Source organism: Stegostoma tigrinum, chromosome 14, assembly GCF_030684315.1.
Source record: "Stegostoma tigrinum isolate sSteTig4 chromosome 14, sSteTig4.hap1, whole genome shotgun sequence".
Taxonomy (NCBI): Eukaryota; Metazoa; Chordata; class Chondrichthyes; order Orectolobiformes; family Stegostomatidae; genus Stegostoma; species Stegostoma tigrinum.
The window spans coordinates 26,808,015-26,824,797 of record NC_081367.1 but is presented as its reverse complement, the minus strand read 5'-3'; the positions used below and the strand labels follow the sequence as shown (position 1 = coordinate 26,824,797).

At 39.4% G+C, this 16,783-nt stretch overlaps 1 protein-coding gene across 7 annotated transcripts in view; it reads right to left on the bottom strand.

Moving 5' to 3' along the window:
- schip1 (schwannomin interacting protein 1) overlaps nucleotides 1-16,783 on the bottom strand; it is an 806,217-nt gene that overhangs the window by 73,725 nt on the left and 715,709 nt on the right. For 2 of the 7 annotated variants that reach the window (XM_059651057.1, XM_048541974.1), the window contains exon 2: nucleotides 13,218-13,268. The exons of the other annotated variants lie outside the window; for them this stretch is intronic. In XM_059651057.1, the coding sequence (XP_059507040.1) occupies nucleotides 13,218-13,268 (51 nt within the window). The remainder of the gene's footprint in view (nucleotides 1-13,217; nucleotides 13,269-16,783) is intronic. 7 annotated transcript variants of the gene reach the window in all.

Below are 16,783 nucleotides of genomic sequence, written 5' to 3'. Positions count from 1 at the left end.
GCCCTTTGTATCTAGAGGACACAGAAGTTATACTGCAGAAAAACAAAATCCTGGTTAGACTCCTTTTAGAGTGCACAGGTCTGGGCGCCACATCTAAGGAAGGATATAATGGCCTTGGAAGAGGTGCAACGTAAAGTTACAAGAATGATACCTGGACTTCAGGGGTCAAGGTAAGAAAAGTGACTATGCAAATTAGGCCCATTTTCTCTAGAAATTAGAAGGTTAAGAGTTGTTCTGATTGCAGTCTTATTGAAAATACCAACAGTAAAAGCCAGGGTAGAAAAAGACAAACTATTTCCACTGGTTGGGGATTCCAGAATTAGGAGGCATGTGTCTAAAAGATAGAGCCAGACCATTCAGGAGTGATGTTAGGAGTCAGTTCCACACACAAAGGGTGATAGATGTTTGGACTTCCCTTCCTCAAATGGCAGCTGATGTAAGATCATTCATTAGTTTTGAATTGTGAGATAACTATCTTTGTTAAGCAAATGGATATGGGCCAAAGGCAGATACATGGAGTTAGGCCATGGATGATCTCACTGAATGATGGAAAAGGCTCCAGGGGCTGAATGGCCTACTCTTGTTCCCATATTCTGAAAATGAACTGTTATTCAGACAGATGATTAGGGATAATCTGTGCTCTGCTATTAGACATGCATTCACAGGTCACCACTCTAACCCTAACACTGCACACTCATCTAACCAAGGCGCTTGGATTAGAATCTCATTATTTCAAGCATCATGTTCACTCAATTGTTCTGAACCACTGCATCCTCCCAAACCACAGAGATTTCTCGCCTCCTGTGCTTCCTACTCATTCAGTGGGGCCACCTTTATTAATTCTCCTACTTAATGTGACCACCAACTTCTCTTCCACCCACTGTAATCATACTCAGATCCTCCCTTTGTCTCGTGGCAGGAAGATTTGGCCCACGTGCGCTCTAAGACTGAAGTCTGGGAGCATTCCAGCAGTCCATATGGCATGGTTGTAATTCATGGACTGGGTATACCTGAACTACAGGGATAGCTGCAGCCAAACTTCTGGACTAGAATAGGTCAAGCCTGGCAACCGGCCACAGTGATGATCCTGACTGACTATTGCACCTCCTGACCACACTAGGGACTGATGCCCTTTCACCTTTGGACATGGCCATTTGGTTGAAGCAGAATGCCATGTGTTTGAAAATCTATCCATGCCAGCAATACAAGTGACAATCAGTATAGGGATAAGGCAGGAAAGTGGAGTTGAATATTAATGTGTCAGACATGATTGCACTGAATAGCAGCATGATCTCGATGGCATGAATGGCCTAGTTCTCCTATGTCTCACGGTCTTATGAAAATAGAGTTGGATGAAAGCCTGGAAAACATGTGGTAAGCTGCTGCCGACAGGTTACTGCTCTAGCTTTCATGTTGATTATTGGTGCCAGCAAGTTTCTTGGGAAGAAATAGAAAATTTGGACGTGGCATGTAAATGAGGACAGTTTAGCTACTAATGATTTGCAAAAATATGCAAATAAAGACAGACAGTTATCACTCATTAGCAAGATTCTGAACTTGATGTTTAAACCTTAAGGGACAGATCAATTTTTTCTTCTCTCAACATTAAGATTCTGATGTTTTCATTTTTGCCGTGTTTTCTAACTTCATCGCAATTGCTCATGCCACTCAAGGGAGCGGAAAACTGCACTCATATAATGTGACAAGAGGAAAACGCGAGGTGCACAGTTGGGTAATTTGCAAACAAGCATTTCAATGTTTGCCACAATTACTTGAAATTCAAAGAGTTTCTATTGGACTTTTACAAATTCTACAGTTGTCTTATTTCTTAGAAAGATACACAACAGAATTAATCCTTAATTGTGTTGGGAATTTGGTTTTGGAGGTAGAAAAAAAAGAAAAAAAAATCAGTTGCAGAAAAAAACCTTTATTTCCTGAATTTGAGACTTTACGAGAAACTTAACGTTCAAGTGATTTTTATGGCCCATTTTAGTTGGTTAATGCCAGAAAGTTATTAGAATGAACACTTCTCATGATTTGGGTAAAATAGATGGAAATTTAACCCATTCTCCAGCCAAATTAATTTGCAGAACTGGTGCTGCTTAACTTTATTTGAAGCTGATGTTAACATATGTGGTTTTCCAATATTCTATTCTCAGGTTACCGCATGAAATAAGCCACATGGATTATATCTTGGTATATCAGTTACACAAAAATGCAAATAATAATATCTGTACATAACTGTACAAAATCTGCTTTGTTTCAATACTTTTAACATAGGTTTAGTTCCATCGAGCAAAGAAGCACAACACGCCTAAAAAGAAAAGTACCATCACATGTAAGAGTTTAACTGTACCTAATTCCAGTATGTAGGTCAACCAATTAAAATATTTCAGAGCTCAAACATCTGCTTAGCCAGTCAGTAGAAATTAGCCACTTGATTTAATCCAATACTCTCATTACAAAGTTTACAATATGCAAGACAATTGACTGTTTATTTTGATTTGCATCTCATCAATCAGATACCAAGTTGAAATATGCTTTGACATGTTTTTTAGTTAGTTAGTTACTTGGATAATTAGTGTGGTGGCTAATCATGGAGACACATTGACCTAAGGCATAGTTTAACAATAAATAAGAAGAAATTAAAAAAAACAAAATTAAATTTAACCTTAAAACACATAGCAACAGAAATTCTCTTCACTGTGGACTGTAAAGAACAGCTTGATAAATCTTTTCCAAATCTGCTAATGTAACCTTTTCACAAATTGAAGAGTCTAAACTTTTCTCAGTTCTCATAATCGACAGATTTCTAAACAAAATCTCCTGGTTTGAAAGTTTCACAGGCTGAAGCCTTCCACTGAAGTGGCTTATTCCGTGAGCTGCTTCTAGGAGAGAAACTAAATTCAACCCTGGTATCTTTTGAACTGAACTAGAAAAGCTTGCTCATCCTAGATTGTCCTGATCTGAAATCAAAGGTAATGGCCTTCTGCGTGTACTCTTCCTGTCATCAACTCAACAGTCTAAGCATTGGCCCATTAGTGCCATAGGGGTCTCGCATCACCAACTCTATGACAAAATGTTGGATTTTGTCAATGTTTCAAAATGACTCTTTGACCTTGTTTTTTTGAGGAGACAAAACCCTCCATGGAAATAATGTGCACCCAATTACATCCACTTTGAAACTGAATTTTAAACAAATGGTGTTAATATTTATAAGTGATACACCTTTCATCACAACTTGTACATCCCTAGGAAGATGCATTGGAACCAAAGTATCTGCATCAGTGTTCATAATGTATGGTACTTTTTTTTGTCATTGCCTTTTGTGTAACATACCCTGAGCTAACTTAAATGTTTACATCTCAGTATTTACAATTTATAAAACTTCATCGAATAAAAAAAGAACATGTTATGTAATGAAATCACGGTCTGCAAGAGTCACCATTCTGTCACAAGCCATTTCAGAAAGACTACAGATCCCTTTCTACCAAAAGAACCACAGAACTGACTCTAATTTCGTCAAAAGGAGAAATCATCTCTAACTGAATGAAACGTATTTTTGAGGAAGTACGAGCAGATCTCAGGATTATTTCATATCCTACCACAATTTCTGTAAATAAAGTATAGTTTGACACATGTCCTTTTAACAACATGCTAATTGCCACAAATATTCAAAATTATGCTGGGTTTTCTACAAAGTACAGGTGCACAAAATGTTCCAGCATTTTGTAATGTAGGCTTATTAATCAAGACAAGTTTCACCCTGTCACATGTTTCACTGTATCAGGACTGGCTCACTGAGTGTAACTTAAAGAATAATAAAACAGGAGAAATGGTGATGTAACTTAGTCCTGGATCTGACCTCATTATCAACAAATTCTTAACTTCAGAACAAATACTGAACTTCATACTGAATGAAAATTAAAAATAAAACATACTTAATCTCTCATTGTACTTAACAAATACTTGGATATACACTTGAAGAGTCTACAGACTATAAAGAGCCAGAAAAAGGATTACACTGTATAACTCTTTATTAGCCATTAAGTATCCTTTGGGTATAAATTTCTATGTTTCATACATGATGAACAATGTCAGCCAACATTTAGTTAAATGTAAAGATGTTCAAGTGGGCTGATGTTCAGTTCAGAGTCTGTAGCTGTGAAGAGATTCAGACCCTCATGACAGCAGCATTGCTTACAATTAATCTAAGTTACTGCTGGCTCTTCTTCAGGTGGCAAACAGTAGAATGACATTCAAAATATGTAAGTAGGTTGATTTGATCTGGTGGCTAAATGTGCCAAAGTATTTTATCATTGCCAGGATACCCACTGCAGTCAGCATATGGCAATACTTGCCTGAAGGATTACTGACAGCAGCCTCACCATTGTATGCTGTGAAATGTATCTATAGTGGATACCAGGAAATGAAAGTGTGTATATATATATACACACACACACACACACACACATTACAGATACAGTATTGAGCAGGTTGTCATCAATAATGTTTTATTGATGAATATTTGTCAGCAAATTCCACTGTCTAATTTCTCAAAAGGACATTTAAAAATTCTATACATTATTTTACAATATTTAATGTCCCTAAAGATGTATCAACAAGAGGAGTCCTAGCTGTTTACATCAGAACATCTGTACTAATTGGCGAAGAGCATCCAAGGACAAAGTGTGACAGTTTGTGTTTCTACTGCCTCTTTAAGCTAATTTAGCTATTTGCAAATCAGCCTATTCAGAGACGTTCCGACACACCTCTGGAGAAGGAGGGACATGAATATATATCACCTGATGTAGCATTACTCCTGCTGAGTCCAAAGTACACTTGTGACCATGCAACATCAGAACCTCCTACTAGCTTGTACACTTGGACTTTGACAACTCTGTCCATTTTTGGATGCAAACTGTTTGAGCAGCCTTGGTTATGCTGAGCAGCCTTGGTTTCATGTTATGCTCGTCTATCATTGCGTAAACTTTTTGTTTTAAAAACTGCAGGATGTATTAGATGATTAGTAAAATGTAGTAGTTTGAAGTTAGGAATGCAGGGTTTAGCATCACTTAGGATTGTGTGTACACCAATTATGGGGACAATGAATCTTGGAGGATTGAGGACAACTGAAGATTTATATCATAATAGGGAAGAAGCTCACAAAAATCTGGACCAACATGCTCCCAGAACATATGGCACTCAACAGTACTGCAAACACAAACCACCAGCTATTTCCCAGCCTGAAGTTAATTTTAGCGGAGAAGTGAGTTTTAATAGTGTCGTGTTGGTAGAGAAACTGAACGCATCAAATGATCAAATTCAGATATGCAAATGATACAACTATTCTGCTGTGTTTAACAGAAAAGTTTGAAGTTTTACTTATCGTTTAAGTAAATAAGCATTTAGCAACAATTACATATTTGCATTTTTATTGTAACTAATATTGACGAATGTCCAAAGGCAATATACAGATTTGCAATCCTGTGAAAATGGATGGCAAGCAAAGTAAATATTTGAAGAACCAACCAACAGTGAGATTTATAAAAGTGGATTCTCAGGAAATCTCATTAGAAGCAAAGCAGATAAAGTCACAGATGGAATAAGGAGGAATTCCATAGCATTGAGCCCAATTGGCTAAAGAGTTAGGCATTCAGGTTGGGATCATAGTGGACTGTGGGAATGAATGAGGGATGATGGAAATGGATGGAGGAAAGAAATATTGTTGAGATGGAGGGGAATGAAGTAAAGAAGTAGGGACGTACTGCTAAAATGATATAAAGGCACCAGTCAGACCATAGCTGAGATACTATGAACAACAGTTCTGGGCTCCTCATCTAAAGAAGGGTATACAGGCATTGAAGGCAAACTAGAGGTGGTTCATTGGGTCTGATAGCAGGTATGAGAGACTGTCTAATGAGACAACATTGAGCCTGTATTCAATGGAATTTAGAAGGAGAAGAGATGACCTTATTGAAACATACAAGATTCTGAGGGAGTTTGACAAGATAGATGTGGAAGGTTGTTTCCCTTTGTGGGAGCATCTAGACCATACGGCACAACCTCAGGATTGCATATTTAAGATGGTCTGGAAAGTGGAAAGCCTTCAAAAATGAGACAACAAAAAGTCCAGAGAAAGTATCAGAGATAGTAGGAACTGCAGATGCTGGAGAATCTGAGACAACAAGGTGCAGCATCATAGGTCTTTTCCCGGAGGTGAGGGCGTCCAAAACTACAGGGTATAGATGTAAGCAGAGAGGGAAAAGATATCTTAAGGACCTAACGGGCAACTTTTTCATCCAGACGGTGGTGATATAATGAAATGAGCTGTCAGAGGAAGTGGTGGTGGCTGGTACAATTACAACATTTAAAAGGCATTTGGATGAGTATATGAATAAGAAGGGTTTAGAGGGTTATGGGCCAATTTCTGGCAAATGGGAATAGATTTATTTAGGGTAATAAAATGTGAGGCTGGATGAACACAGCAGGCCAAGCAGCATCTCAGGAGCACAAAAGCTGACGTTTCGGGCCTAGACCCTTCATCAGAGAGGATTTATTTAGGGATTAGTGGTTGGTGTGGACTAATTAGACCAAAGAGTCTGTTTACATGCTGTAAAGCTTCATGACTCCAGGAGTAGGAATTTCATCTCTGATTGTCGAGACCGTGATGTTAAATAAATTCAAGGCTGAAACAGAGAAACTTTTAATTCGGAAGGGAATCAAGGGATATAAAGAAAAAGCAGGACAGTTACTTGAGGATCATTAAATCAGCCATAATCTCAGTGAATGGCGGAGCAGGCTTGATTGTGTGAATGGCCTACTTTTAGTCCATACATCTTATGGTCATATGATTGTGTAAAAAAGAGGAAAACTAGTGGAGGGTAACATTTAATGGAAACCTGTTGACAAATGTAGATGAATGGGGATTGAAATATTTAATTACTGAAAATGTGATTAGCCACAAAGGAAAACAGTAGAATTTTGGGTTTTCTACACTGAATCGGAGTCCAATAGTCCAAGGGATAATGCACAATTATACATGACATTGGTTGGACCATAATTAAGTTAACCCTTTCCAGTTTCGGTTGCCTAACTGTGGAATGAATATTAAACCAAAAAGTGGGCAAATAGCACAGATTCACCAGAATGCCATCAGGAATAGAAAATTAAAGTTATGAAAACTACTTTAACTGGAAAAAAAACACAACCAACATCAGCAATTTTGACTCAAATCACACCTTCAACATTTTGAGATGTTCCAATGAACTGCATTATTAAACAAAACCTGAACTTGCATTACAGAATTGTGAAGAAGTGGCTTTGGTAATGGCAAGGATTTGTCAGAAGAACATCATCAGTAAAGGCTTTACAATGATGACAAATTTTGATAGGAGTGAATGGGGAAGTCTATTAGCTCTGGTTCGTGAGTTAATGATAATAGGTCACAAATTAAAAGTGTTGCTAAAGGGAGAGAAGAAATGGTTAGAGAAATATTTTTAACATAGATTGTTCTTGCAGAATGGATATTTTACCAAAGGGAGCAGTTTTTGGCAAAGGTTATTTCATCCCTTAAAAAGAATACTGGACAGCTATTTGAAGCAGACAAAGACACAAAATCAAATGGAAAAATTGTGGCACCGGGATTAATTCTGGATTGCTGTGGCAAAAGACTGATACAGCTGCAACAGAACAAGTAAGTGCCTTTTGTGCTGCAAAGTTCAAAGGTTTTGGAATATCTTTTTGCAAGACAGTTAAGATCCATGAAATAACGCACATTTATTTAATCTTCACAAAAAGAACTACAACGGATCGGTGTTGTAATTTGTTTTTAATCAACTTTATAAAACATTTGGAGCACAGGATGCTATAAGAAGTGAAACCTTAAACAGTTCTTTCCACCCAAAACAGAACAATTTAACAACATACTATGGGGCAAGAACAGTGAATACTACAAATGAGCAAATTAACAAAAACAAAAAGAGATTTATAAACTTTGGAATCATCCATTTATCAGTGAATCAGGCCAGAATTTGGAATGAATAGTGAATTCCCAGCCTTTCCTGCAGGGCTTATGGGTTAGCTACTGAATGGACAGCATTTTCTTGGTCTGAAACATGATGCTGGTGGAGAACTCACCATCTAGTCCTTCCAAGCTATGTGGTTTAACAGTTTGATAGTTGGGTCTTCAGTCAGATAGACAATGAGCCACAGAATTAACTGGTCTGCTGAGGAAATGGCCAGCTAGAGGAGGTGGGTAGCGAGGACCTAGTTGTGTGGCAGAGTTCAGATTCTGTGGTGGTGGTGAGAGGGTCTGAAATGTTGGACAGGGAGATTGGTGAGTGAGATCAGGGCATGGAATGGAGATATCACGGACTTTACTTTGATCTCAAGCAGGGTCTGCTGGTGGGGCCCATTCAGAGGCCTCAGGGAAAGGCTATCAGTGATAAAAATCCAAAACCTGCACGATAATGAGCTTGCAACTTCATTTTCCTACTGAAAGCTGAAAGATACCTCTTTACGTCATGTCAATCCCTCAATCATCTTCTGGCTTCAGTTAAAGCCAGAGATGGGCAGCTTAGGAACAAGGGACTGATTTCTAAGACTTGAAATCTCCCCCATCTCCCTCATTCCAATCCAACCTGACTTCACCATTTTTCTCAGTCAAAACTCAGTGACCTCAAAGGGGTAGAAGATTATCAGGTCTGTCAACACTTCATAGTTTCTGTTTTCCACTGTCTAAGACAAAAATAAATTAGCAGATATGATTATACAGGCAATAGTTCACATTTGAGGCTTAATTTTTCTGTAAATTATTGTAATTATGCCTCTAGTATTTATGACTTGCAGAAGGTAGGGCAGTTTATATGGTGCCCATGAGCAAATGTCTTCAGTCTGATTTTTTAAACAAGCTTACAGCTTTAACTGGGAAAGCATACCATGCTTTTAAACACAAACCTGGAAGAAACACAAGCTGATCATTTATTCTGTTTATAACATCAAAACCAATTTTGAACCATGATGCGATAAATCAGATGAATGCAGCCACTGGACACTTGGACATTATCAAAGAAACCCTTTCGGGCTAGTCAATAACCCATGTTCGTAATTGCCACTATCGAACCCATGAGTAGCGGTGCTGCAGTCAGAGCATGGATTATTAAATCAGGCAGCAGAACCATAAGCAAACACCACCCACTACAGAACAAATTTATTCAATAATTTCTCAATAATCAAGCACTATTTAATAAATCTCATTTGTTACAAATAAAACTATAATTGGAACAGCCTTCCTGCGGGAGATGTCACTCTACTAAAGGTATGTTTAATGAAGATCGCAAACTATCTAGAAGACATTGGCAGTGTAGCAAATATTGATTTGGTAGATATTTGTACTGTCACCAGGGCAAAATACAGATTTGTGCCAACTTGTAAATGCAAAATGTACCATAATCCAAAATATTTTCACTAACTGTTCGAAATTTTGGAGATGCAGTACCAGAGGCACACAATTAACAAAGTTACCTTGCTCTTAAATCTCATTTGCCTCAAATTTCACTTCCATTACTTCTCTTCTGCTTGAAACATCAAAGAAGAAAAGGAAACAAAGCACCCATTCAGAATCCCTCAGTTTGACATGGCAGTGAAGTCACTCAGTGGTTAGCACTGCTGCCTCACAGCACTAGGGACCGGAGTTAGGTTCCAGCTTTGGCTCACTGTCTGTGTGAAGTCTGCATATTCTGTCCAATCTGAGAGGGTTTCCTCCAGGTGCTCAAAGTCCAAAGAGGTATAGGTTAGGTGGATTGTACATGCTAAATTGCCCATTGTGTCCAGGGATGTGCAGACTAAGTTAGCCACGAGAAATGTGGATTTACGGGGACTTAGGGGGTGGGAGTAGAAATGGTTCTGGGTGGATGGGATGCTCTTCAGAGGATTGGTGCTGATTTAATGGGCCAAATGGCCTCTTTCTGCACTGTAAGGATGAAGTATCTACTCAATTAAAGCAACAACAAAAAGTAATATACTTCCATAAGACGAGAACAAGATGTAAATCTGGATGAACACAGCAAGCCAAGCAGCACCAGAGGTGCAGGAAGGCTGATATTTTGGGCCTAGACCCTTCGGCAGAAATGGGGGAGGGGAAGGAAATTCTGAAATAATCAGAGAGTGAGGGGGAGGCAGACAGAAGACGGAGAAAGAGAAGATAGGTTGAGAGGAGACAGACAGGTCAAGGAAGCGGTGTTGGAGGCAGTAAAGGTGAGTGTAGGTAGGGAGTTAGAGAGGGGATAGGTCAGTCCAGGGAGGACAGACAAGTCAAGGAGGCAGGATGAGGCTAGTAGGTAGGAGATAGGGGTGGGACTTGAGATGGGAGGAGTGGATAGGTGGGAGGAAGGACAGGTTAGGGAGGTGGGGACGAGCTGGGCTGGTTTTGGGAATGCAGTCGGGGAGGGGAGATTTTGAAGCTTGTGAAGTCCACATTGATACCATTGGGCTGCAAGGTTCCGAAGCGAAATATGAGATGCTGTTCCTGCAGTCTTCGGGTGGCATCGCTGTGGCACTGCAGGAGGCCCAGGATGGACATGTTGTCCAAGGAGTGGGAGGGGGAAGTTGAAATGATTCACCACTGGGAGGTGCAGTAGTTTGTTGCGAACCGAGCGTAGGTGTTCCACAAAGCGGTCCCCAATCCTCTGCTTGGTTCCCCCGATGTAGAAGAGGCCACATCGGGAACAGCAGATACTGTGTACCACATTAACAGATGTGCGGGTGAACATGTGTTTGATGTGGAAGGTTGTCTTGGGGCCTGGGGTGGACATGAGGGGGAGGTGTAGGGGAAGGTGTAGCACTTCCTGCGGTTGCAGGGAAAAGTGCTGGCGATGGTGAGGAGTGTGGAGCAGACAAGGAAGTCACGGAGAGAGTGATCCCTCCGGAAAGCAGCTAAGGGTGGGGAGGGAAAAATGTCTTTGGTTGGGGGGGGGCCTTCTTTTCGCTTAAAGCCTGGCCCTTGAGCCAGTTGGTGACATCTCTGCTTCTCAGCTGCAGCCTCTTTGAACCAATCCCCATTACTCTGCTAACATGCAATGGCCTGAGCCCAACACTTACACTGTGGAAGTGTAACAGCTGATATGGCCATTTCAAGGTGCTCAGTCTGTGCTTTTGCTGCTTCCTGGTTAAGCCTCATGAACTGAAAATGCCTTAGATGAAGTACAGGTCTAATAACTACATAACATTTTTACAATGTGTTTAAATTTTTTTAATATTCATACAATATGGTCATCTAAACTTAACAAACTTTATTAATTATATAACGAATGTTGCTATGTTGCTAAAATGCTTTTTTTGTTGGCACGTGATCATGCTAAATTTTCAATTGTTCAAATCTGGTCGTATTGGAAAATAGCTTTGGAAATGCTTCACAGAAACTATTCAGCAGTGTTGATGAAGCTTAAGACTGCTGTATCACATCTTGTAGCATGCACTGTGTGCAAATGGTAGAAGGAGTGAATGTCTAGAATGGGCTGCCAGTCAAATAGGCCTTAATCCCTGGATGGTGTTGAGCTTCTAGAGTGCTATTTGAACTGCATTTATCCTGGCAAATTTCACTGCAATCTTGATTTGTACTTCGTACATGGTGGAAAGAATTCAGGGAGTCACAAGGAAAGCAATTTGCTTTACTATTCCCAGCCTCTGGCTTGCTTCTTTTAGCAACTATTTTTAATCGATAATCCAGTCAAGTTCCTGGTCATGGTGACCTCCAAAATATTGATGGTGTGAATCTTGGCAATGGTATGCCACTGAATATCAAGGGAAGGTGGGTAAACTCTGACTTGCTGGCAGTGGTCATTGTCTTCACACTTGGGTGGCAAGAAATTTGTTTGCTATTCGTCAGCCGAAGCTTGAATCATTCGGCTGTGTCATTACCTGAGGTGTTAAGAATGTGTCAGAGCAGTTATTTAGATAAATTTGGATAAATGTGAGATATTGCATTTTGGTAAAACAAACAGGACTTGTACAATCAACGGGAGCACCCTGGGTGGTGCAGAACAGAAACCCCTAGGGGGTCAGGTACATAATTCTTTGAAATTTGCGTCACAGGTAGATAGGGTGGTTAAAAAGATGTTTCACATGCTTGCCTTCATTTCTTTGAGTACAGAAGTTGAGATGCCACATTGAGGTTCTATAGAATGTTGGTGAAGCTTCTTCTGAGGTAGTATGTCTGGTTCTGGTGTTTTTTTGAATGCATAGAGTGGTTCTTGTGTGGAATGAGCTGCCAGAGGGTGTGATGGATGCAGGTACAGTTGCAACATTTAAAAGACATTTGGACAAGTACATGCATAGGAAATGTTTGGAGGGATGTGGGACAAATGCAAGTAAGTGGGACTAGTTTGGTTTGGGAACATGGCCGGTGTGGACCAGTTGGACTGAAGAGTCTGTTTCCACACTGTATGGCTCTATGGGAAACAGGAGCATGGGTAAGTCATTTGGCCCCTCAAGCCTGTTCTGCAAATTCAACAGTACCATGAACGATCGGAGTGTGGCCTTAATTCCAATTTTCTGCCTGTCCCTCATAACCTTTGAGCCCCGTGATTAACTCATCCTTGAATATATTAAATGACCTTGTCCGCACTGCACTCTCTGTGACAGGATTCCAAAGACTTTAACGGCCAAAGAAGTAATTATGCATCTCAGCCTTATTATAAAACTGAATCTCCGAGTCCTACGTAACTCCCACGAGGGAAGACTTCCTCTCAGCATCTACACTTTCAGGACATCTCAGATTCCTACATGTTTCACAAGGATTATATCTCATTCTTCTAAACTCCTTTCAGTATAATTTAAACAGCTCAACCTTTTCTCAAAAGACAAATCCCTTATCCCAGGAAACAGCCTTCTGAATATTCTCTGAACTGCTTCCCATTCATGTCGCCCCACTTTAAGTAAGAAGGCCAACATTTTATACAGTACTTTCTCAAAAAAGTTAGTGTAACCACTGGTGTAGCAAATTTCTGACTGGTACTGACCTGTTTAAACCCTAAAGCATGTAACATCAATGTACAACCCAAGTACCGATGCTGTCTTCTGTAAAATTATACAAAAGCTGGTATTTATCTTTTTTCTTTTTAAGTTATTAGCATTGACTGATAGTTTTTCTAATTGGATGCAGAACAAATAATAATTTTCATGAAATAAAGTTAGTAAAGAAAAAAATCACAACTTACTACAAAATTGGATTTGTTGCTGTGCTCTTTTGTTACATTCCAAACACAGCCCTAGAATGCACAAAAAAACATTCCTATGGTCAACAAAACAATTCAAAACGAAAATGTGCACAGGTTCAACCACATCATTCAGCTCCTTCTTATGCAATAAACAATGTGTGCTTTATGTAGTCAAATGAATCGTCTCAGTTATTCAAGTTACAGCATCCTTCACTGTAAAACTAATTTGGCAAAGCAAAACATTTCTCAGCCTTACGGGTGTGTTTGCATTTGTCACTGTCAACTGGCACATTCAGTTCAAATTCTGCTATTATCCAGTTATGAATGAAGCTGGAACATGGATCCCAGGGACTTAAACCCAAGAAAAAGAAAAGGAAAATCAAATTTCCCTTAATGTGTGAAATATAAAATGGTTCCGTCATTTCTGCCTTCACAGTGCAATTACACAGATCCATAAAACCAAGGACTATTTTCTTCATTGCTTCTAAATTTAAAAATTACGCATACAGCTTTTAAAAAATGCAAAACTGTGTTTGTGTTGGAGAACTACATGTCATCCAAGTCCCAATATTATCAGTTAAACTGAACGCCTGCTTTATTTGGGGTTATTTTATTTGAATTTCTCAGTGGAAACTGGGTGTGCAGGCAGTTACTACTGTGCGTCAGTGGTGAAGTGAGTCAATGTTAAATATAGTGGATGGGATAACAATCAAGTGTACTGCTTTGTCCTGGATGTTGTCAAGCTTCTTGAGCATCACTAGAGTTGCACACATCCAGGCGAGTAAAAGCTATTACATCACACAGCAGACAGGAGGCAAATTATTCATTCCAGTATTCCCAGCCCTTGACTCAAGTGAATCATTACATCTGAGCAAGTGCACTTGCTGCTTACATCTGCTGCTCATACTGAAAAAACAGTGCCGTTGCTCAGTATTGATGCCATTCATCTGAACAGGTGTAAAACTTCCATTGAAAAATGGAAGAAAATCTGCTGTAAAATGCCACAGAATACAACAGCATGTTGAATCTATTCGGTACATCTTAAGCAGGACGATATGCTGACATCCTGCTTAGATCTTTTCAAATTTAATTGCCACTTGCTCTTCTGAAGCTGTCAAGGTTCTTCAACTATTAATATTTGGATCTAATTATATAATATGGCCCTGAGAATAATCTTAACTGTGATCTTAGTTATATACTTTGTTCCTGTGTAAAAGCCTACCAAAACTTCCTTTGTAGCTGTTGGTTATTGTTTGTGCCAAGAGGCCACCTCCTGTTGTCTCAAATTCATCTCCTGCACATTGGCTGGCAGGTACATCTCATTGGTTTCAAGCCAGCCACTGACTGGAAACATGTAAAATGGATCCAGGCTTTAAAATATCTGTGACTCACATTGTCCAGGTCAAGGCAACAGGGATTTGTTACTCCTTCTAACCCACCAGCTTCAAGCTCCCAGTTTAAGTAAGAGATGTGTGTTTTGTTAAACAAAGAGCTGCGTACAAAACACAACATTACATTGCAAGATGAGCTATTATATTACTAGAAGTGAAGTAAATAAAGTAGGTCCTAATCCTACAGCAGTATCTTGTTATTTCAAAAGCAATTTCATGTTGGAGGAAATAGCATCATATGAAAGAGCAGACCAAACTCAAGGTCAGAGATGGGGGTTGGGGGGCGGTAATAGCTGTGACAGTCGGCTAAGTTGGATTTAGTACTGTGTAAGGAGATGGGATTAATTAATGATCACACAGTAAAGAATCCTCCAGGGAAAGTGATCCTAACATGCTGAAATTTCAAATTCAGGTTGAAGACGGGAAACTTTAGTCCCACGCTACTCTTCTGGTGTAAAACAAAAAGATAATTGCCTAAACACGAGGACAGATTTGGCCCTAATGGACTGGGTAGACTAACAGGTAGCCCGACTGATCAACAGTGGCAGACATTTAAGGAGATATTCAACTCCTCCAATGTAAAATGTATCCCAAAGAGGAAGAAAGAATGTGGGAGGGGAAGAAACATCCATGGCTAGGCAAGGAAGTTCAACGATAACACAAAGGCATGAACCGAGGCATGCAATATTTCAAAGACCAGTGGCATGCTAGGGGTTTGGGAAACTTTTAAAGTCCAGACAGTAACAAAACAAAGTAACCAAAAGAGCAAACATAGATTTTGAAACAAAACTAGTGTCAAATATAAAAATGGATATAAAAAGCTTCTACAATTATATGAAAAGGAAGAGAGTTGCAAAAGTGAATGTTGGCCTCTTGGGCGATGAGACTGGAAAATAAATAATAGGGAACACAAATGGCAGAAACATTAACTCAACATTTTGCCCCAGTTTTCACACGGAAGGACAGTGAAACTGTCCCAATAGTAACAAGTAATGCAGAGTTTATAGAAAGGGGTGAACTTAAAACAAGGACCAGCACTAGGCAAAATGTATTCTGCAAACTATTGGGACTAATGGCAGGTAAGACCCCAGGCTAGACAGCCTGTATCTTATGGTCTTAAGGCAGCATTGGATGTATTTGTTATAATATTCCAAACTTCCAGAGACTCTGGAATGTTTCCAAACAGTTGCTTACTCAAAAGGAAGGCAGGTAGTAAGTAGGAAATGGCAGGCCAGTTAATTTAACATCTGTCATTGGGAAATTGTTGGAGTCCACCATTAAAGAGTCATTAATGCGACACTGGAAAGTCAAAACAGAATCGATCAGAGTCAGTATGATTTCATGAAAGGTAAATCATGTTTGATTAATTTGCTCGAGTTCTTTGAAAATCTAACAAGGAAACTGAATAATGGGGATCCTGTAGATGTAGTATATCTGGACTACCTGAAGGCATTTGATAAGAGGCCACTAAAAGAATTAATAGAAAAGATAAAATCATAAGAGGTAGATTTGGGATAATATATGAGCTTGGAATCAGATTGGCTAACTAACAAAAACATGAAAATCAGGATAAATGGGTCTTTTTTCTAGTTGACAGACAGTAACTAGTGGAGGCCATAGGGCTTTGTCCTTGGGCCACCAACTGTTTGCAATTTATATCAATAACTTGGATGCAGGGACAGGCGGTACAAACACCAAATTTGCAGACGATGAGAAAATAGGTGGAAAGTAAATTGCAACAAAGAAATAAGATCATTTGCAAATAGATATGGATAGGTTAGGTGAATGGGCTAAAAGTTGGCAGATAGAGTTTAATATGGATAAGTGTGCGGTTATCATTTTGCTCAGAAGAATTAAAAGGCAACTTATTATCTAAATGAAGAGAAACTTCAAGGTGCTTCAGTGCAGAAGCATCTGGGTGTCCACCAGAAAGCTGGTATGCAAGTACATAAAGTAATAAGCAGGGTAAATTAAATTTTGGCGTTTATTGCGAAAGGAACGGAGTATTAACTTAAGGAAGTGTTGCAACTGTGTCGGGTATTGGTGAGATGGGTGACAGTACTGCTCTTAGACAGTTTTATTTGATGAGCAATGTAATTGCATTGGAGGCATTTCAGAGATGGTTCACTGGATTAATTCCAGAGATGAAAGGGTTGTTTTATGAGCTTGAATTCC